General features: G+C 39.5%; 1 protein-coding gene across 4 annotated transcripts in view; it reads right to left on the reverse strand.

The window, feature by feature from the left end:
* The window catches only part of CNTNAP5 (contactin associated protein family member 5), an 807,688-nt gene that overhangs the window by 590,816 nt on the left and 192,552 nt on the right, over window positions 1-24,320 (reverse strand). For all 4 annotated transcript variants that reach the window (XM_045479457.1, XM_045479456.1, XM_045479455.1 and 1 more), the window contains exon 3: window positions 15,153-15,346. In XM_045479457.1, coding sequence (XP_045335413.1) covers window positions 15,153-15,346 — 194 coding nt within the window. The remainder of the gene's footprint in view (window positions 1-15,152; window positions 15,347-24,320) is intronic.

The following is a 24,320-nucleotide window of genomic DNA, read 5'->3' on the forward strand; positions in this document are numbered from 1 at the left end:
AGAGCGTGGCCAGCAAGCACAGGATCTTCCCTCAAATTACCTGTTTCTGCGGGTGACTCAGGACGCCCCTCCCAAGCGATGACTTGGCGCCGCCTCTGTGTGCGCACATACACTCCTAAATTGTCACATGCCTGTAACACACATGTAAACGCAGTGTCTGAAACACAGCATGACGCCTCACAGAAATTGGTGATGGGTGGGGAAAAGTGCAGGGCACGGGGCTAGGGGGCGGGGCGTGTGGACGTAGAAACTTCAGAAAGGACCCGCCCCTCAGGGTAAATGCAGCAGGTATCCCTGGGATCTCTCTGCCTACACAGCACTCCCCCTGTTCTCGCCTGGCTCAGACTCCTTCCCGTTCACAGAAGCTCCCACACACCGGCAGCTGCCTTGTTTAGAACAGAGCACTGACCTGTTCGTGCCTATCTGCTCGGCCCTTATGGGTTGCTTCCACTTTGTTTCACAGTCCATTAGTGGGACTTGGGCTGCAGATAATTGCAGTGTGTTATAAACAGGGACAGATAGTTCACCACTGTGGAAGAGCCATTGCAAGACCAAAATTCACAGCACTTATCCTACTGACAAGTCAGAAACTTCATGCTCTCATGTCCATGACAATCTGTGCACACCCTTCTATTGTGTACCTTTCTGTGCATTTATCTCACCTTTGATTAGGGATTTCTATCTCCTACTCTTTAAGTCCCCTTAATTTACTGCATGCAGAATGTGCCTAACAGATGCTTGATATCCTAAATTACAATCAGATAAGACAGGATGTTAGAGGCCCATGATTCTTTGGTACAGATTTTTTTTTTTTCCCAAGTACATCTCCTTTCCCACACAACAGAGCACCTAGGATATTCGGGCCACAATAATTCAAGACTGATTTTTATGGACGCTCTCTCTGTACTTCTAATACTTAAAAACAAAACAAGACAAAAAAAAAAAAAAGAAAGAAAAACATTGCTCTTTTTTTATACAGACTTGTGAATTAATTTCCAAATAATTCTTGAGCCCCTAAATTGGAGAATTACTTGTAAATCTAGAGTCTAGACAAATTTAGTGATACCATTCAGCTCCTTCTCTAATCCAGATGGCCACTACAGCCACAGCGATGCCTTTGGTGACCCAGCAGTGGGAAGGGGGGTCCTCCCCACCACAAACAGTTGCAATCGATCAGGGACTCGAAACACAAGTTCGACTCCCGCTCACACTCATATTTCACTTGTGTTCTCTCCTTTTTTCCTACTAAAGGAAGGCAAACTCAACCAGAAATTATACTTAACAGGAATTGAAACTTGTGCTGACTGTATTATGCTTTTTTTCTCTTTACTATCACCTGCTATCATTGTAATCATAAACTTAATGAAGCTTGCTTTCTTTTGGACTTTTTAAAGAATGCTTGAGAGTCTCTTAGCCTGCTGGAGGTCCCTGCCAGGCCTGGAATCCTTCCATCTGACTACAGCCAAGTAGGCACTCGGGGCTTCAGACTTTGGACCAGAGCCCTCTTCTTTAGGCGTCAGTAACTCCCCCAGGTTCCTCCTCTCCTCTTCTGTCTGCTACCAGGACTCTCAGCTAATTGTTTCTAATGAGCCTGGGTGGGTACCTATCTTTGCCTGCAACCACAAGGAGATCTTACCTTCTCCACTGAGTATTTAGTTTATTGGAAAAAAAAAAAAAAAAAAAAGCTGACTTACTAAGATTGCTTCCCATTTGCGTACAAAGCTCAAAAGAATGAAAACTGAAAGCTAGTTTCCTCTGGGTATCTGCACCAGGTGCCCAGGTGCATCACACACACCTACCTTCAATAGTGATAGCAACTGTATCTATCCTTTATTTATTTCGTACTGTGTAAAGTTTACACATATTAACCCATTGACAGTTTCTCAAAGCGAGTGTTTCTCAAAGCGAGGCCCCTACCCAACAGCACCTGCATTACTTGGGATTTTTGTTACAAATGCAATTTCAGCTCCGTCCCAGATTTACTGAATTAGAAACTCTGCAGGTGGGGCCCAGCAATCTGTGTCATAAGCAATGTGGCACATTTTGAGGCACATTTTTTTTTTGTGAATCTCTCCTTAACAGACCACATTAAGTAAGCACATTTATATACCCAATTTGCAGAGGAGGACACTGAGCCTCGCACGTACTAAAACATTTATCAAAGTCATGGAATTTCTAGCTGTCAGACTTCAAAGATGGGTATAATCTAAGTGGAGGAAAGAAAAAAAAAAATCATGATAGTTAAAGACTACATGGCCGGTGCTTGGGTGGCTCAGTTGGTTAAGCATCTGACTCCTGATTCCAGCTTAGGTCATGATCTCATGGTTTGTGAGATCAAATCCCTCACTAGGCTCTGCAAGAATAGCATGGAACCCGCTTGGGATTCTCATTCTCTCTCTCTCTCTCTCTCTCTCTCTCCCCATCTCTCAAAAAATATATAAATAAACATTTTTTAAAAAGGACTAAATAAACAAAAGAACAAAAGGTACTTAATAGGATTTCTTCCTCTTGGTCATTATACTTCACTAAAATAATGAAATATGTTCACATAAAAAAATCTAATGCTTTGCTATATGTTAAAGTTGGGATATTAACTCCAATTTCTCCAAATCTAAGGTGGATGTCTCCAAAACCTAACTGGTTTATATATATCAGAAATACAATTAAAGTCAAGCTTCCTGTGAACTGAGGACTTAAACAATAAGATTAATTTAAAAGCAGTGGATTTAGAAGAATTAATTTTAACCAGAGCCTCCTCCTTCCTTTGATTATCAGCTGCTGGATCCTATCCCACTACAAATGCAACCAGTTTGTAGGAGATCGCAAACATCTGCTCTCCCCTAGTAAGTGTCCACATGAATATTAATCCTGAAGACTGTGTGTTGACTCTGTGTCCATGTGACGTGTTTAAATGCCACATGTGTAAATGTGTGAAAGTATTTACTCCTTAAAGAGGCTAGGCCCCATGTTGGGAAGTTCTCTGAAACATCTCAGCCAATTCTAACACTAAGAAAGGAAAACAGATGGGCATCAACGAGGAACTTCCAAGGGCTACATGTGGAGCCAGAGGGCTGGAGGAAGCCTGCTGATTCTGAGGTAAAGCCCAGCTGTTGCTTTCACAATGCTGATTGGCCGCTTGTTTCTCCCCTTTTCTGCAGAGCCTCATCTAGTGATAAGAGAATCCAAGGTCAGTGGAAAGTGCTCAGGATAAAACCATGGGGATGATTCACAGGGACTATCAAGCTTTGAGGACCTTGTCAATTCTGAGCCGGATCCCTACTGAAACTCAGACTTGATTGCCATGTCTTTCTCATTGCAACCCACAGGGAAGCCCATTAACACAAAGAGTCCAAGCAGGGAAGTGTAGAGGAATAGATGCAAAGGGCCTGGAAGTTTCTAGATATATGCCTGCCATGGATGGGGAGAATCACTACAAAAAGATGAAGTGACATTTCCAAAGTCATACAAGCAAGCAATGGTGCAACTAGACTCTACTGTAATCAAAAGCCTCTGCATTTCCCTTCATTCTTTGCTTCTGTTGGCCTGCTATGTGGTGATATCTGGCTTTTGCACTGATGGTCTTTATTCAATCAGAGGCAGAATTCTAAACATGCTAACTTCTTAACTGAATTTTAAAAAATTTATTTATTTAAGTTCAAGTTAGTTAACATACAGTGTACTGTTGGTTCCTGGAGTAGAACCCAGTGATTCATCACTTACATATAGCAACCAGTGCTCATCCCAACAAGTGCCCTCCTTAGTGCCCTCCTTAGTGTTGTGTTTCTTAAATTCCACCTATGAGTGAAATCCTACAATATTTGTCTTTCTCTGACTGACTTCCTTTGCTTAGCGTAATACTGAAGTTTTATTAATGGCCAACTGTAAAATAAATACATTAAAAGCTTATATGTATATATGTATGAGAAAGAACCAAGGAGAGAACTATTAACAAAACCTTGAAAAATATATTTGATAGCATTTTATGATATGTGTTTATTATTTAACAACAACCAAAAAATCAAAACAAAGTTATAAACACATGATGACTTATGTTCTTGGTCTGTAGCTCAAGAAAGTATGTGTGTACTAGGAGCCCATAATATCTAGCTAGCTCTGCTTGCCAGGTTAATCTCGTAGAATTGACCAGAGAAATATTCTATCTAAATTGATTAATTCTGCGTACCTCAGATGCATCTTATACCACTTATTTTAAGACTGTGCTTCTAGCACTTATCCCCCTGTGAGTGTTCCTCCCTTCATACAACTTCCTCTTCCTCCCTTCTTACAGTTGTTGACTTAGTATTAGGCACACAGCATTCTGTAGTTGCTGGGAAGCCAGAGTAACTTGAACACAGCCCCTGCCCTTTCGATTCAACTATGTCCCTTGTGCTCCCTACTGACCAGCACACCTTTTTGAAGTTTCTTGCTCCTGGACGGCCATCGGTGCCACTTAAACACACATGCTCTGTTGCAGTGTCATTTACTTCCCCTTGATGGCTCTGCACATTCAGGGAAGGGATTAATCAGACCTGAACACCCCTTTTTATGCCCAACACCTAGCATACTGTCTGGTGTATAATGAGAATTTAAAAGATATATGTGGATGGTAATGAGATTCTCACTCACAAATTGTTTTCTGAAATTGGTAGGCTTAAAATACTATATCAAACAGTTGATCAATACTCAAGATATTCTAGACCAAATTGGCAAAATAAATGTGCATGAATCATGAAGATCAGACAGCCATCTTCCAGAGAGTTTGGAAGTCACTCAAGGATGAAATCAGGGAACTGATGACCTAAATGTATAATCCATTGTTTCTATTGACCTCTGTGTGAGAAAAGTGTTGGCTAACATATGCAAGTGTTTTATATTAAGACAGACGCCATAAAGCTACAAGAAATCATAGACCACTTTATCATACAGGCCAAAGGATTCTTCAATATAGAGCTAAATGCCTGACATATTGGGAAGAGGCAACATGATATTCAGAAAAGAAAACTGTAACCTGAATATCAATAATTTACAGTAGTTTCAGTGGGTAATGATGAGCTAATGAGGCAGATGGAATCTGTCACGTGATTATTGGCCATCACTGAGCAGGCCTACTGGAATGAAAATTGCATCCATGACAGAAAGGAATCAAAGAGTCTAGTTGTCGTTAAAATATTTGAGGGGTGCCTGGGTGGTTCAGTCAATTAAGCGTCTGACTCTTGGGTTTGGCTCAGGTTATGATCTCATGGTTTTATGAGTTCATGCCCCATGTCGGGCTCTGCTCTGGCAGTATGGACCCTGCTTGAGATTCTCTCTCTCCCTCTCTCTTTCTGTCCTTCCCCCACTTGTGCTGTCTCTGTCTTTCTCACAATAAACTTAAAACATTTTTTAAAAATAAAAGATTTGAGAAACCATTCTGTAGAGTAGGAGGTAGACATTTTCATGCCCACATTGCATGAGCAAACAACTGAGGTTCAATGTGTAAACACTCGAGGGAGACAGATTTTGGCTTTGTATACATCAGTCTCTCCCAGCTCTTGTTCTGATGATCTGCTTTATAGAAACATCAACAGAAGGCTTAGGCCAGTGAGCTAGTTCTAACCTCTTTCTGAAACAATTATGAGCACACCACTGACTTCAGAGCCACCAGTAGGAAGAATCTGAAACTAGTTGACAAAGATGTAATGTGCTAGGGCTACATCCTGGACATCACCATACCCACCAAGCTTTCCCACAAGGCTCGCCATGCTGCTTTAGCCCAGATGGGACTTGAATTTTCCACTTTGGTTTAGCCTAGTGGGCTACTTTCCCATTGGACCAGAATGTGTCCTGATCCTAGCCCAGTTTACATCAGCCCTTTGTCTGAGAATACTGGCTCTTAATTCTTATGTTATCAACTACTGAGTAAGGTGTTATCAAGCGATTCAGGTGCTTAGGCTTTATGGACACATAGAATTGGGTTTGTATCTTGGTTCATCACTTTGTTACTTCTGTGATATTGACTAGGTTCCTTGGCCCTTCTAAACTTCATTTTTCCCCCCTAAAATAGAAATTCATTAACATTATTTAGAAGGTATTAGATAATATATTTGGTAATCTTAGCCGAGGGACTATTCATATTGAGTGCCAGATAGAATAGCTCCTTCATTGCATTGGGCTTCCTGGAATATAGACACCAGAGGAATCAACCCAATTCACTACAACCCTTTGGATGTATTCTAACCTGTGATTATTTCATTTTTAGCTGCCAGCTCTGCAAAATCCCTTGCTTTAGTAATGACTTCAATTCTTTAAGCTTCTTGTCTTCCCCCAGTGGTCCATATCACTGTGGCCCTTACATCCCCCATGAGTAAACCTTCCTATGTTATGGCAAGAGGAATGATTAGAATGATACCATCTTAAAATACATGATCTACATTAAGCAGAGGCTGATTGTGAATGCCTAATTAAATGGAGATTAGAGACAAGTAAGAGAACATGTAGGTAAAACAGACCATTAATATCCTCGTGGTCAATGTTGATGAATCCAGCAATAACAGATACTTGTCTAAAACTAGTACGTGAGGGGGCCTCATTAGATTATCTTTGGAAAAGACAAGTAGAATAACTTTACCTACAGAGATGAATATAGCTTTAACATTGATAATGGGAGGAGTAAACTTAGGGAAAAAATGGCAAATAATTAGAAGAAAGAGAAATTTGGAAATTCCAGGATTCTTATAGATTGCTTCTAGTTCTTACTTTCTGTCATCTTCATAAATAAAGCACAGTAGGGTAAGTGAAAAACTTATTGAAGTGTTTACGTGACATTAAAATCTCTAAGTAGGAGGGATTTAGAATTGAATTACAGAAAGAGTTTGTATGCACACTTTCATATATGTGTAAAAGTGGTCAGGAAAAGCAAATAATGTATTCAATATGTCTCAATAAAAGATACTTTATTTATAAACTAAACATGGTTGAGTGAGGGGCCTGCAGGTCAGGTGTAAGATAACTTTGGGGACTTCAGGTAGATTTTTCTTTGTCTTTTATAGACTGTGGGTTTCTGGTACTGAAGTTCTTGGATATAAAAGGGTAACAGATTTGTGATATATATCATTTTTTACATGTGATAAAGGATGATGTGATAAAGGGTGATGGAATCTGGGGGCTATGACAATGGAAATTAACTTTGAGATGAGTGAAATGCTCTTTCAACCAACATGCACTGGCAGAGCCCAACTTAAAGTTGAAGATCTTAGCAGTCGCTTGTTGCTCTGTACTAATGTACTAATAATTATTAAATACTTGTGAGTCCAATGACTGGAACTGTTACCTCAATATGCTGCTGTAGCCAGAATGGGTATGACACTTGCCATTAGAAAGGAAATAAAACAGATCATACTTTGGAATCTTCCTATAAAGCTTTTGTGTCCATTCCTAATATACTTGACATTGCTGATCTACCCAGAAATGTGGGGGAGGGGAGGGGCACAGAAAGCTCAAGGATAAGACAAGTAAAATTTTGCCTGAAATTTTATAATACATTGAAAAACTGTCTTAGGTGAGAAGAGGAGACGATCCTAATTGACTTGTTCACAATCATGAGCCATGTGGATAGTGATTTAAAAAGAGGACACCATGTATTAAAACACAAGCACAGCAGCTGTCTTTGAAATTTCAGAGTGATAAACATCAGAAAATAAAGGAAAATGCCAATGCATGTAGAGGGGGATGCATATTTAGAGCACTTGCATGCTGTACATGGGAAACACAGATAGATTTATTAAGGGTTTGAACACATACAAGAGGGACCCAGAGCTGAAGCAGCAATTTCTGTATCTATTTTAAAAAGTGAGTGTTTCTACAGACCTATCTTTCAAAATGACTGGTGGTAACAGGATTCTAGTCTGTGTGGATTTAATTAGAGGTCCCTTTGTTCCAAATATACTTATCCATTTTGCCAATCTTAGGCTAATGTTGCTGCTCAGAGTTAGGAAACTTAATATTTACATTTCTTTGGCATGTCTATGAGCCAACCAGGAAGAGATTTTAAATCTGCTAAGATTCTAAAATTGTTGCTATGTTTGTCCCTGAGACCTTCACACCTGATTATTTAATGTAGTGGGAAACTCTGGCTTGTTCATAAATCATGATTCATCTCTAAGCGGCTGCTTGGTGGCCTCATTCATGAACATTCCATTCAGTACCAGGTCAGAAAGTCTTCAAATTGAATTCTTAGGGCATGAATATTTGATAGTGTACATTGTGTAGACAGATAAATTTTCAGGCTCCCCATTCCGAAATGAACTTTGTAAAATAAAATAAGTCTCAAGTACTGGTAAATTGATATGCTATCCATGGCATGTACTAAGTTGCATTGTTTGCTAACTCAATTTTAAAAGCATATCATCTGAAAATCGAAGATCTTCAAAAGACCATGTGAAAGTCTCCTTCAGGAGATTCTTTACTTCCATTATACACCATACTTAATTAATTCAGTACTTGATATTGATGTTTTTAGGTGTTGACTTTTTATGAAAAGTTGAATAAAACAATTTGGAGAGTTTTGTAAAAATCTCTTGTTTTCCCATTGCGCTCATCTTGTGTACCAGGCTTAATTTTGGTGGATCTATAATCTTACTTCTAAGTTTAAATTTAAAATAAAAAGTAAAATGAACAAATAAAAATCCTTAAAGTAATCTATTCATCCAGCAGCATAATTTGGTGGAAATACTAATGAATATTATCCACAAGTCAGATTTTGCCTATGTCTGTAAAGTATTTGGTAAAATACTGAGTCTCTGATGGACATTCTTGAAGGTTGATATAGTTTTGGAGAGTTTGAGCAACATCTCTACCCTATGCAAACACAGTTTGATATTATTGCTGCCTTCTTACCCATACTTTAGCAACATGTGAATTAAGCAATAGGACTTAACATTATTTGTACACAGTGGGTCCATTAAAACTCACATTGAAAGTGAGAAGAGTAAATCAATTTTGTTAAGCTTAAAAAATAATCAAGTATAGTAAAGGAGAAATAGAAAGTACAGTTTTGCAATAACCTATATTTAGAATTAAATCCTAATATTTAATATTTCGGCACTGTCAGTGCCTGATTATGTGAGCTTAGATTGGTCTCTGTGAGCCTCATGCCTCTATACACCGTCTATGAGAGACTTACTTCAGAGGCAAAGCAATACTGACCGAAAGTTAAGGGATGAAAAAAAAAAAAACAAAAAAATATTCCATGCAAGTGGAAAGCAAAAGAAAGCTGGTATAGCTACACTCAATCGGGCAAAATAGACTTTAAAACAAAGACTGTGATAAAAGAAATAAGAGGGGCAGTACATAAAAGGATCAAACGAAGAAATGTAATATAAATATCTATGCAGCATGCATAGGAGCACCAAAATATACAAAGCAAATATTAATAGGCTTAAAAAGGAGAAACTGACAACAGTACAATAACAGTAGGGGACTTTAACACTTCACTTAAATCAATGGATAGAGTATCCGGACAGAAAATCCATAAGGAAACATCAGCCTTAACTGGCACATTAAACCAAATTAACTTAACAGGTAGAGATAGAACATTCCAGTCAAAAAGCAGCAGGATACACATTCTTCTTAAATGCTCATGGAACACTCTGCAGGGTACGTCACATTTTAGGCCTCAAAACAAATCTCAGTAAATTCAAGAAAATTGAAATCATATCAAACATGTTTTCTGACTACAAGGGTATGAAACTAAGAATCAATTATAAGAAAAAAAAACTAGAAAAAACTATAAATACATGGAGGTTAAACAACATGCTAGTGAACAACTACTGGATCATAGAGGAAATCAAAAGGGAAATAAAAAAAACTACTTGGAGGCAAATGAAAACAGGAATATGACATACCAAAATATATGGGATGAGGCAACAGCAATTCTAAGAGGGAAATTCATAGCAAGACAGACCTACCTCAAGAAACAAAGAGATCTCAAATGAACTTTGTACCTAACTTTGTACCTAAAGGTATAAACTTTGTACCTAACTTTGTACCTGAAGGAAACTAGAAAAAAAGAAGAAGAAACAAAGCCCCAAATTAGTAGAAAGAGGGACATAATAAAGATCAGAGTGGAAATAAGTGAAATAAAAATGAAAAACAAACAAACATACCAATAGAAAAGATCAACGAAATTAAAAGATAACTGAAATTGACAAAACTTTAGCTACACTCAGCACCAAAAAAGGGGGGAGGGGTCAAATAAAATCGGAAATGAAAGAGAAGTTACAACTCATGCCACAGAAATAAAAGGGATTGCAAAAGACTACTATGGACAATCACATGCCAACAAACTGGACAACCTAGTAGAAATGGATTAATTCCTAGAAACTTAGAATCTTCCAAGACTGAATTATGGAGAAATAGAAAATCTGAATAGACCAATTACTATTATGGAGATTGAATCAGTAATCAAAAATTTCCCAACAAACTAGATGGCTTCATTGGTTAATTGTACCAAACATTCAAAGATTTAATACCTACTCTCAAATTTCCAAAAATATAAATAGGAAGGAATGCTTCTAAACTTATTTTAAGAAACCAGAATTACTCTTATACCCAAACTGGGCAAGGAAAACACAAAAAAGAAAATTGTAGGCTGGGGCGCCTGGGTGGCTCAGTCGGTTGAATGCCCGACTTCGGCTCAGGTGACGATCTCACAGTTCGTGGGTTTGAGCCCTGCATTGGGCTCTGTGCTGACAGCTTGGAGCCTGGAGACTGCTTTGGATTCTGTGTCTCCCTCTCTCTCTGCCCCTTCCCTGCTCATATTCTGTCTCTCTCTTCTCTCTCTCTCTCTCTCAAAAATATATAAACCTTAAAAAATTAAAAAAAAAAAAAGAAAATTATAGGCCAATATCCCCAATGAGCATAGATGTAAAAATCTTCAACAAAATGTGACCAAACCAAATTTAACAATACATTAAAAGGATCATACACCATTATCAAGCTGGATTTATTACAGGGATATAAGATTGAACAACTACAAGTCAATCAATATAATATACCACATTAACAAAAGTGAAAGGTAAAAATCATATGATCATCTCAATAGATGTAGAAAATGCATTTGATAAAATTCAACATCAACTTATGATAAAAACTCTGAAAAAACTGGTATAGTGGGAATGTACCTGGACATAATCAAGGTCATATGTGACAAACCCACAGGTAATACCATGTTCAACAGTATAAAGCTGAAACCTTTTCCTCTAAGATCAGGAATAAGACAAGGATGTCCACTCCCCCCACTTTTATTCAACATAGTATTGCAAATTGTAGCCATAGCAATTAAACAAGAAAAGTAAATAAAAGGTGTAAGTTGGACAGGCAGAAGCAAAATGGTCACTATTTGCAAATGACCTGATACTATATATAAGAAACCCTAAAGACTCCACCAAAAAAAATACCTGTTAGAACTAAAAATGAATTCAGTAAAGTAACAGAATACAAAATCAATATGAAAAAATCTGTCATGTTTCTATACACTGTAAAAGTATCAGAAAGAGAAATAAAAAAAAAAAAAAAAACAACTCCAATTTACAATTGCATCCAAAAGAATAAAATACCTAGTAAAAAATTTAACCTAGGAGATTAAAGATTTGTACATCTTTTTAAATTTTTTTTTAAGTTTATTTATTTTTGAGACAGAGAGAGACAGAGCATGAACGGGGGAGGGGCAGAGAGAGAGGGAGACACAGAATTGGAAGCAGGCTCCAGGCTCTGAGCCATCAGCCCAGAGCCCGACGCAGGGCTCGAACTCACGGACCGCAAGATCGTGACCTGAGCCGAAGTCGGACGCTCAACCGACTGAGCCACCCAGGCGCCCCAAAGATTTGTACATTTAAAACTATAAAACCCCAGTGAAAGATTTTGAGGACAGAAATAAATGGAAAGATACTTCATGCTATGGATTAGAAAAATAACTATTGTTAAAATGTCCATCCTTCCCAAAGCAATCTACAGATTCAACACCATCCCTATCAAAACTCCAATGACATTTTTCATATAAGTAGAAGAAAGAATTCTAAAATTTATATGGAACCACAAAGGACTCCAAATAGCTAAAACAACCTTGACAAAGAAGACCAAAGCTGTAGGCATCATGTTTCCTGATTTCAAACCATAGCTACAAACTTAGAGTAATCAAAATACAATATGGTATTGGCATAAAAACAGACACATAGATCATTGGAACAAAATAGAGAGTCTTAATTTATGACAAAGGAGCAAAAACATACAATGGAGAAATGATGATGTCTTCAATAAATGGTGCTGGGAAAACTGGACAGCTACAGGCAAAGGAAGGAAACTGGACCACTATCTTACAGCATACACAAAAATTAACTCAAAATTGATTAAAGACTTGAATGAGATACCTGAATCCATAAAAATCCTGGAAGAAAATATAGAACATAAGCTCTTTGAAATCAGTTGTGTGTATATTTTTTTGGATCTGACTCTAAGGCAAAAGCAACAAAACAAAAATAAATACATAGGACATTAAACTGAAAATCTTCTGTATAGCAAAGAAAACAATTAACAAAACCACGAGGCAACCTACCGAAAGGGAGAAGATATTTGGAAATCATATATCTGATAACAGGCTAATATTCAAAATATATAAATAACTCATACAACTCAACAACAGTGGCAGCAACACTAAAAATAATTTGATTGAAACATGGGCATAAAATCTGAATGGACATCCTTCCAAAGAAGACATACAGACAGCCAACAGGTACATGAAAAGATGTTTAACATCACTAATCATCAAGGAAATGAAAATCAAAACCACAATAAGCTATCACTTTACACTTGTCAGAATGGTTATTGTCAAAATGACAAGAAATAACGAGTGTTGGCGAGGACGTGGAGAACAGGCAGTTCTCATGCACCGCTGTTGAGAATGCAAACTGATGCAGCCACTATAGTAAATAGCATGGACGTTCCTCAAAAAATTTAAAAAACGAAGGACCATATGATCCAGTAATTCCACAACTGGCTATCTATCTGAGAAAGATGAAAATGCTAATTCAAAAAAGACACACACCCGTATGTTCACTGCAGCATTATTTACAATAGCCAGCGTATGCTAACAACTTAAGTGTCCATCAGTGCATGAATGGATAAAGAAGATGTCACACACACACACACACACACACACACACACACACACACACACAGAATAATAATACTCAGCCATAAAAAAAGAAGGAAATCTTGCCATTTGCAACAACATGGACAGATCATGAGGGAGTTATGCTAAGTAGTATGAGTCAGTCATAGAAAGACAAATACCACATGATTTCACTTACATGTAGAATCTAAAACTCAAAGCAAACAAACAGAACAAACGAAACCTAGACTCAGAGGTACCGAGAAAAGATTGGTATTGCCAAAAGGGAGGGGCTTGGGGTATGGACAAAATGGGTGAAGAAGATCAAGAAGTAAAATAATCTGGATATCAAATAAAGATGTCACGGGGATGTAATGTGTGGCTTGGAGAATATAGACTATAATATTATATGGACAATAATGCTGTATGGTGGCAGACAGTAACTAGACTTATTATGTGACCATTTTGCAAGGTACACAAATGTTGAATTGTAGGTCGTATACCTGAAATGAATATAATATTGCATGTCGATTACACTTTAATAAAAATATTTAGACAAAAAATAACTCAAAACTCCAATTCATTCTGAGAAACGACCAGTTCTGATTGAACATGCCAAAGAAAATAAGTAATCCCACATCTCTTAGTCCCTCTAAAGTCAACATAAAACCTTAAAACTTCCTCAAAATGGAAGGTGTGATTATTTCTCCTTTTGAACTAAAAGCAAAATAAAAGGAAGCAAAAAAAAAAAAAAACTGTAAAATTGTATAGGGGCTTCAAAATTGAGTGAAAAAATAGAATAGTCCCCAAAAGCCTATTTTTAAAATGAAGAAAACACATGCTTTCTGAAAATAATTCAACCTAATATTATAGGCAACCCAGAATAAAGATGATAATAATACTATTCTCAAGATGCAATCTGTTCATGACTAATCTTAATCCTCAGTTTACTATTATTTTCAATTAGCAATATTGATTAGTAGGAGGTTAGCAAAAAGCAATAAACATAAAATAGGAAAAAATTTTTTTTTCCAACAAAGCAGGGCCAACACAGACAAATGTAGACCAATACCAGTTTGAAAACAAACTTGGAATTAATTTCACAGGAAAAACATGTAGGGAGATTATGAGAAAGACAGATAATTTTATCAATTGTCAAATCTTCACATTTTATGCACATTGGGAGAAAAATAAATATTTGGAGATGTTTTTCCCTAAATTGTAAGCAACGCAAATGAATACATTTTTTTATCCAGTGCATGAGTTTCTGAAGCTTCCTCCAGATACCTCTTGCTATGTGCTCTCCCTTTCTAACCTCAGTCTGGGGACAGCCTTTCACTAACAAGAGAAGGTCATGAGGTTGGGCCTTGCGGTAGGGAAGGAAAGTTCTTTTTCACAACTTGGAGAAAACTCTCCTTCGCTTCCTAGCTGCTGATTGTTTATAAAGACAGAATGAGTTTACAGTTTGTAGTTGCCTTGTATTTTTAAACATTTTCATTCCTTTTAAATCTTGATAGAGGCTGTTGAGCACAGTGGTTTCAATGTCAGACCTGATTACAGATTCTAATGCCAAGATTTACGAATTGTGCAATATCGGTCAAATTACATAACTGAGCTAGTCGGGGCACTACAAAGTGTGCAAAGGGCCTGGTACATAATAAACAAGTGAGTAAATACTACTCAATAAATCAATACATTGCCATTAACAATCAGACTCTTGTTGCATCCTTCTGGTTTTATGGACGAAGGAACTGAGGCCTAGTCAGTGAATTACTCAAGTTACCAGAAGAGGAGGAAAACACTAAACTTTTGCAACAGACATCCTAATTTCCCTTCGAACGAGAGCCATGCTGGAGATAGGACCCATATACGGTCTAATTATTTCTGAATGGGTATTCAATAGTTGCTAAGCTACCAATAATCTGGGTATAGGAAAATGGTAGAAACACTCACTGGTTACCATTACCACATCTCAGTTTTATTCACCAGAAGAGAAAAGATGTCCTACCCAGATGCTGTCTTCTTGCTTGTACTGTTTCCAGTTGCGTCCTGTGTCACTGAACATCAGGCTGTAACTTGTCACCCAGTCAGAGCTTCCATATCTGCCCTGCGTGGCCACTGCTGTAATCTCCACTCTGTTTCCCAGGTCCATCTGGAGCCACTGTTGAGCATTGGAATCTGCTGGGGACCAACCACCAGTTCCTGGAAGAAGATCAGAGAGAGTGGGTTGTAGTAACATCTCACAGGGCCACACCTTACAGTTCTCAAAGAGAAATGAAATGGTGTTCCACTGACATGTCTTTACCCCCAAACGTGCCCTGCTCATCCTTACTGGGCTGAATTTCCATTCTCTTCCATTCTATTCCCTCTCATGCTTCAAGATTCATCTCAAATCCATGCTGTCCCTTCCATAAGTCTTCTGGTCTTTCCTCAGTCATTACACTTTCCATTTTCTGGATTCCTAGTAGAATTGGCTTTGTTTATTTATTTTTATTTGCTTATTGCCTTAACCGTGTAACATGTTTTCTATCCTCTGCCTGATTGTCATCTCCTTCCTTCTTTTCTTCATTCTTTCATCCCTCTCTGTGTTTTCTCTACACCTACCATGGGCCAGCCTCCTTTTTCTTTCTTTCCTTCTTTTGCTGTGGATACAAAGATGAAAGTTCATGGACTATGTCTTTGACTCCTGCCTCATCTGTTTGTCCGATGTTCACTGAGCACCTGAGGCGTTCTTGGTACCAAAGACACACAGACAAAAATATGCAATGTGATATGACGAGAAGCCTTATGAAAGGCAAACAGAAGGTACAACAGGAGCACAGAGGACACGACGCCTAGCTAGGTGATTGGAAAGGCCTATAGACAGGGATGGTGGAGCTTAAACCTGAAGCAAATATAACCGTTTTGCAGGCAAACAAGTTTAACTAGAGGAAACATTGGAGAGATCGGCCAGGCCAAGGGAACATCATATGCAAAATCTCAGAAGGACATCAGAGTGGGCTGTGTTTCTGGATCTTCTTGGGATTCAGAGTACTTGACACACAGGAACATGCTCACATGTGACAAAAGACTTTGGGACCAATATTTCATTATTTGACACTCTGGAACTCTGCAGAAGATCAATATTAGCTCTTGCTTAGTGGGAAGACCGTGGCCTCAGTTTTCTATTTTCATTTCACATAGGAACAAAGAAGTTAATAATCATTTTTACTGACCCAAGAGTTCACAGACCTTCTGAATCCTGAGTGGAAACTATGGCAGAGTGCGTACGCCTTGGGTGGGGACAAGATGAAAACAACACCTCTGTTAGGCACCTTGCTCAGGGCATCGAGTTGGGGAGTTAGTTAAAATTATAATTTAGAAGGTTTAATCAATAAATTCCTTTTTGAGCTCAGCCTGTGTCACTGAAAATCATTTTAGTAATGTCCCAGTCTACTTTCTCACTATCTCGGAAGGAGTCAATGGGACTTCTCCTTGGTAACCGAGAACTTTCCTGAGCCCTGGCCGCCCAGTGCAGACGGCCTCTCATCGATGGGCGCGGACATGCAGACACAGGAGATACACGACATGAGGTGGGTCCTACTTTGGTCACAGGCACATCCTACAGGTTGTGGGTTGATTTTCTCCTAACAAATAGCTACTGCTCTTAAGCGTTGAAATGCAGAAACAGGAAGAGAAGGGACATTCTCAGCATCTACTGTGGAATGTATTTTATTATATATTTTGCAAGACATGAATACAGTGGCAGATGTGGCTGACTTCCCTACTATCCATTATCTCTTCTTCTGTGGTGGTTGTGAGGCTCAATTTCATTTTTCAGCTCTCTACACTATTAGAGTTGTAGCCACATACATGGCTATAGTTCTCTCCAATAAAAACGTGACTACGAAGATGTGCCACTTGCAAGCCAACAAATCTCTTCCCCACTTGCTTTCCCTTTCTACTGACGGATCCAGTTGGCACCAAGGCCCTAGCTGATGGCAGAATGACAGCTTGGAAAGAGCCTGGATTCCTGTATCATCACATGGAGGAAAGCAGCTGTCTACTTAAACGCCTGCCCTATATTATAATATGAACAAGAACGTAACATCTATGCTGTTTGAGACATTGGTAGCACATTAGAATTTATTTGATATTGCAGTTCAGCCTACTTTAAATACATGCATAATACCCTGTGAGATAAAAAGCACAATTCTCATAATATAGTCAGGGAGACTGAGATCCAGCAAGTTTAGAACACCTGGCACTCAGGGTTTAATCATAGCTCTTTGAGGCTAATATGTAGCAGAAGAAAAAAAAAGTTCCTAAAAGCCCAGAAAATCAATAAATAAGCAGGAGGCATTTGAGCAGAGATTCTGAGATGCCAGACCCAGAGCTACATTTTTATCAACCAGCTCTGTCTTCATGAACACGTCCACAGTTCCCAGTACAGACCTTCTTTCAACTTCTCACAACTGACAGGGAGGCTTAAGAAGATCTTTCACATTTCCAAAAGAAGTCTAAAGTGATTCTGAACCTGCTCGTTATTTCCATTCAATTTCTTCTCCTGTCCGTTTCATGATGCCTCTTTCTTCTTAAGTGAAAAAAGCAAAGCTGTATAAACTATATGATCTCAACAGTATTAAAACGTGATAGGAGAGGAATTTGTATGGTGATTTCTTCTGAGTGATGAAAATATGAGTGATTCCATCCTTTTATGCTTTTTGCCTGTAACATATTTTCTCTTATCAGCATATCTTTCTTACAGAAACTGAGACTCACATAATTCATATTTATGGGGTTTATTGCATAAAGAATATATGCAACAATTTGACAGCTGTTGGTATAATATGGAACTTGTGACTTGCTGGGTGACCACCACTATGTTTGAAAATCAAAATACTCAAACCTTAACTATTTTCTCTTTTATCCAGACTTCCTAGTTGTGCTTTAGGATTTTTTTCTTCATTTATTTTAATTATTATCATCATTATTCATATATGATAAGAATGTATGTTAAGGACGGAAGAGAGAAGGGTGTCTGGGGGGTTCAGTCAGTTACGCATCTGACTCTTGATTTCGGCTCAGGTCATGATCTCACGGTTCATGAGTTTGAGCTCTGCGTCGGACTCTGTGCTGATGGTGCAGAGCCTTAAATGACAAGGAATTCTCCTTGTCAACTTGCAGAGCATCCAATCACAGAAGACTGACCAAAACCCAAACCAAAACAAAAGAGGGACAGTTAACGCTAAAACATTTCTTCAACTTTGTCTGAGCCAAAGCCACTCTGAAATTAACCAAAAGGGAATTGTTGCTGTTCACCTTCATTAGCACAAACAGTTAAAAAATGTTCCAAACCCAGAAGCTTCAGCCGACCCTCTTCAAACAGAGGGACACTATCTGGGTGATAATTGCCAAGGACTCCTTTCCTGCTGCTGAAGATGTTTCCTGCATTACAGCTAATAGGCCAAGTACCCAGGGTTGCCACGGTTGCTATGACAAACATTTTGTTCCTTGCACCAAACAATAAATGTGTTTTCAAAATGATGAGAGAACCCTGAAGATACTATTTGCAGTTACTCTGAAGACACACCAGCCCACACTAGCTTTCTGTGTCTGAATTATTCTCTAAATTGGGGGTGTAACATACACACAGATACCTGTGTTTGGCAAGTCAAAGGTGTTGACTAAAGCAGTGCTGCCTGTAATTGTGGCTAAGGTATTGATGATTATTAACTGCAATCCCCACAATCCTTGCAGTTGAAATTTAGGAGATTTTAATGCACATTTCAAGGAAGATTTTGATTTTAAAGGAAAAGTAACTTTACATTTTTATGTCACCTAGAATTTTCCAATCGTTTTCAAATACGAGATCCTGCATGATTTTGATGCTGTATCTTAATTTATTCCTAGCACAGCCCAAGCCCCCATACTCTACCTGTGCATTATGTGACTTTTGGGGACAGGATGGGAAAAGGAGATTATGGGCCAAAAGCCCGGAGACCTGGTTCAAGGCACAGTTCTGCTCCTGAGGTTAGACTGGATGAGAAATTCTCAGAGGTGTTCCATCATCAGAAACACCTTGAGGCCTTGTAAAGATGATAATATACATCCTTGGGCCTTCTCGTTGATAATGTATTCAGACGCCTAACCTGAGAATCTGTTTTTGTTGTTGTTGTTGTTTTGTTTTTTAGAAAGGTGTTTCTGACATGCTGAGTGGTTTGTGAAAAACTTGATGAGACAGCTTCTACAGTTTCCATTCTAATATTTTACAGATGAGATTTGCTTTATTTATCTACTTTGTAGACCGACATAGCTTAAATCTAATATGCCATTTTTGATGATCAAAAATAACAACAACAAATAACCACATGAAATTGCCTCTGGATTTAAGATGGGCACCCTTCTCTCATTCGGTCCCCAATTCCTCACACCAGACACAGAAGTGTAGTTAAATGGAGACTTAAAATTGCCAAGGAAATCTGAAACTTTGTGAATTGGGAAATATCCATCTCTGTTCTTGCATCAATAGTTATTATCACTCCCAGTTAAGCCTATTGTTCCTTCCCATCACCCCATTATGCAAGCCCTTGAAGTGTTCATTCATATCCACTATTAGATAACAGATGGTCCTTGTTCAGTGCTCAGCACCACCCTGTGCACTTGGCACACACGGACTCATTCATCCTCACAGTTATCTCTGCAACATAGATATTAATTATTATGATTATGTCCATTTTACAGGTGGTGACACTGAGGCCAGAAAGGTTGGACAGCTTTTCCACGATCACATGACTACACAACTAGTAAGTGGCAGAACAGGGGATTCCAACTCACAAAACCAGGACCCAGAGCCCAATCTCTTAACTATTCGGCGACACCGCCTCTCCACAGGATGGTCAGAGAACCCCCCTCCTGTTGCTTTTCCTTCTCCAAAACAGCAATTATCACTAGAAACATAATTCTTTGCACGTTTTCAACATCTCACCTGATTCTCATAGCGATCAGCAATATATTTTTAAATTTCCATTTATGAGAGAATAAAGCAGCCTCAGAGAGTCAACCAGCTTATCGTGGGGAGAGACCCAACGTGCTGATGTCTCACCGATGCTTCTTCTTCATGGAGAATTCTAAACAGGTTTAAAGTAAGACCAAAGAGGCATGTCTTCTGACACCCAGCCAGCTCCTTTCCCAGCCCTTTACACCATGATACTTATTCCCCACTTTACACACTAGGAGAAGCTTGGAGCATGAGACAGAATAACTGGTAGAAGGCAGAAATTCCTCAGTTTCTACCCTTATTGCCACTTTTAACTCAGCAAAGGAAATGAGAGTTGATTGAGGTCACACATTAGAAATGGGCACAGAACGGATTATAAATGGGTCTCTGCCCAGCAAAAGTTTACAACTATCTTTCAAAAGGAGAGTGAGCCCCTTTAGTACAAGACCAACAAGAGGTAGAATAATCACACACACGGCATTTCACACCTAAACTATTTGAAGCACATGGCCATTTAAAACAAAATCCCCAAAATAAACCCTAGAGGGAGAAGGTTTCTTATGCGGCTGCTTTCCTCCAGATTTACTCAAGGCCCTAAAAAACCACAAGCACATCATCACAAATGAGTAGGAAGCTAGCTTGAATTACTAGCTGCATCATTATTAAATATTCGGTGCCTGTGTAAGCAAAGGTTCAAGAGTTTTCAGGGACAAAACTGCCCAGTGATGGCAATGAATAAGGCAGAGAGATGGTCTCATAAATATTTAACATTACTCAGTATGGGTAAGAGGGATGACAACATTGGCAAACTTCTCCACAGCCCTCAGGGGGGGCCTCCTGCATCTGTAAGCACAGCGTCATTATCATTCGTTTGGAATGGGACCTGTGGCTAGGCAGGGACTTCTTCTTCTCGTTAATGTTTGTTTATTTATTTTGAGAGATGGAGGGTGAGCCGGGAAGGGGCAGAGAGAGAAGGAGAGAGAGAGATCAGACCATGGGATAGAATGTGGAGCTCGAGCCCATGAACGGTGAGATCATGACCTGAGCAGAAACCAAGAGTCGGTCGCTTAACCGACTGAGTCACCCAGGCGTCCCTGGGAAGTAACTTCTGAGGCTTGGGGCCGGGGGGTGTTGGAGGGAAGACTGGGCATCATCCTTCTGCTACTGGGCACGTGGAGTAGGACCTGGGTGTCGCAGGTTGGTCCTCCTACACTTCTATTTAGGGACATTTATTTAGGGACTAAGGAGCCTCTTGGGAAAAAGCAAGTGGGAACCTGACCAAAATACCCTGTAGGTTTCAAAACAGATACACGTGTAGGAAATGTGGAGTGGGCCTGTTGAGGCCAATTTGCAGAGAAGACCAAAAGTGATCATAAGACGACACTCATGAAAGGCAAGGGAGGGTCTGGGTTCCATTCGGACCCATTCATGATAGAGGCTGCCTCGAGAGTCATGCCGGGAGCGGTGACTCTGTGCGTGACTTGGTTTGGGTTTACCAGAGGTCAATTATGAAGAATGCATTTGAGTGTAAGTAGCTCATATGGGAACTGACCCCAGGAAGCTGGGTGAGAGGGATGCAGATGAGACAGGGAAGGGAGGAGAGCTGACCCGTGGCACACCTGCAAGCCAGCCATTCCTGTGGAGGAGCTTAATCTCACCAGTGCAGGATGCACTTTAGGGTTCTGTTGTCAGATCATTACCATATACAGGTTTTTTATACACGAACTCAGTCAAGTGTTGATTGAAACTGCGGGTAGGCAGGGTGGTGTTTAAAGCACAGAAAGATAGCCCTTCGGGCAGAGTAGAGAATGTGTAGATGTTGGGGTTGGAAGTGGTGATGCTGGAGATGTCTTCAGGGTTCCTCTCTGGTCTTCCTTAGTAGATAGATTCATCGCCCAGCTATGGGTGCAGGCTGACAACTAGAACTGTCTGCCCCTTTTCTAGAGATTTGCTCTTGTCCAAACAGAAGTGTTCTTGCCTGGGAAGTCACCACTTCCTGGTTCTCATCTCAGCCAGTGATGGACGGATACAAAGTTCCAAAAGCCGATCCCATTGTCTCAAGACGTGGCTGATATTTATGGTGGCCCAGAACTTCCTCTTGGCATTGGAAGGAAGCTAGACCTCAGTTGAGACCACATTTCCTACTAGCTTTCCCCTCTGTCTTCCCTCACAGCCTGTCTCCAGAAATCACTCCCCCAGAAATCATTTGAACAAGAAGTCCCATCTCATCTCATCTAAGATGTTGTCCTTGTTCTGAAAGTGGTAAAGTCCAGGAGATGTGGGTGTCAACAGCCTTTGCTACAGTGAGTGTGCTTGGTCACATACCTGTGTGCCTGTGTTTCTAGGAGAGAGCTGTATTATTACTCTGAAGGGTTCTAAAGTTCATTACTCCCACAGTTCAGCTGTGACGTCCTACAGTGAATACTTCCCTTGTGAGACAGTGGAGCCATTAAGGTCCTCATGGATCGGAAAAGTATATCTGGCTGCACGTTTCAGAGTTCAGAAGTTACACAAGAAGTGAGGGAAAGCAGCAGGAAGGCATTTGGGGCTTGGAAAATTTGGAGTTCGGTCCCAAGGAGGATATCTCACATTGATGCCCCTTGCAGGCCAACGGTTGATTCATATACACGTGAAAAACATCCACGTGAGAAGTTCTTGTATATAAAACTTGAAAAGACTAGGGGCGCCTGGGTGGCACAGTCGGTTAGGCGTCCGACTTCAGCCAGGTCACGATCTCGCGGTCCGTGAGTTCGAGTCCCGCATCAGGCTCTGGGCTGACGGCTCAGAGCCTGGAGCCTGTTTCCGATTCTGTGTCTCCCTCTCTCTCTGCCCCTCCCCCATTTATGCTCTGTCTCTCTCTGTTCCAAAAATGAATAAAAAAACGTTGAAAAAAAAATTAAAAAAAAAAAAAAAAGAAAAGACCCTAGAGTCATACAGTTCAATGTGATACCCAATAGCCAGATGTAGCTGTTTACATGTAAATTAGCTTAACTTAAATTAAAGTTTCAATTCTTAAATAGCCACATTTCAAAAGCTATGTGTGGCTAGGGGCTACCATGTTAGACGGCACAGCTAAGGGATAGTCCATCCTTGCAGAAATTTCTATTGGATAGCATTGTTCTAGAATTTCTCCTATAAAATGGTAGAGGCTGAGTTCTATTTAATTTGTCAAATCAATACAGTTTAACTCCACTCATCGGCTGCTCTGGCCTGGGGAGCTGTGAGTGGATTATTTATTCCTCATTTAATGGATATATAATTATTGAGTTCCATCCATGAGTAAAGCAGTATAAAAGATTGAGCAGCAAGATAAGACACGCTCCCTGTTTTTAGGCAGATAGAGAAAAAATGACTCTCCCAAGAGTTTTTAAGGGAAAATGGAGAAGAGGAATCAAAACTCATTTAAACCTGCAGATCTCATCTTGCTGGCATTGCCACTTAAAACTTTTCTCTCGTGAGCAGCATACTTTTTAGCACAGCTCACATTCTACATTTACTTTGGCTTCCTAGGACAGTTTTGTTTGAAAGACAGTGCCTAGTCTTGAAAGCCAGTGTTTGAGCTGAAAGCATCACTTTTGACTGCATGAATTTGGGCAAGTAATTTCTCTCCTTCTACAAAAATAATATAGTTAAGTGTCCACTTTACCAAGAATCAAGGATCAAGATAATATTTGTCTCTTCGTAGGTTTAACCACTATGGCCACAAAATGGTTAAATACAAGTGTGTTTCATTGTTATTTCAAAAGCTTCATTTGGGGCTCAAAAAAATAACTCTGGCATCAGTTCCTCCCTTGATTAGGAAGTTACTCTTTTGACTGGAAGATGTGCAGTATAACCCACCAAAATGGTAGGAGATACAGCTTGAGAGAGAGAGAGAGACAGAGAAAGAGAGAGAGAGAGAGAGAGAGAGAGAGAGAGGAGAGGGAAGAAATAGAGTCAATTATTCTCTTACTCTGGATCAGATTACTAGTCTAAAGCCAGTCAAGGTAATTCTACCACCTTTGACTGTGATTGGGTCCAGGAGTGGACACATGACCACATTATGGCTAATTGGACAGAGAAAAACTGCTGGTGATGTGAAAGCAGAGTAGTAGGGCAGTTGTGGGGCCGGGAAGAGTCTCCTAGCTCTACGCCATAGTTCTCAAACTTCAGCACATCAATATCAATTGAGGAGCTTGGAAAAACAGGGGTTCTTAG

Source organism: Leopardus geoffroyi, chromosome C1 (assembly GCF_018350155.1).
Source record: "Leopardus geoffroyi isolate Oge1 chromosome C1, O.geoffroyi_Oge1_pat1.0, whole genome shotgun sequence".
NCBI lineage: Eukaryota > Metazoa > Chordata > Mammalia > Carnivora > Felidae > Leopardus > Leopardus geoffroyi.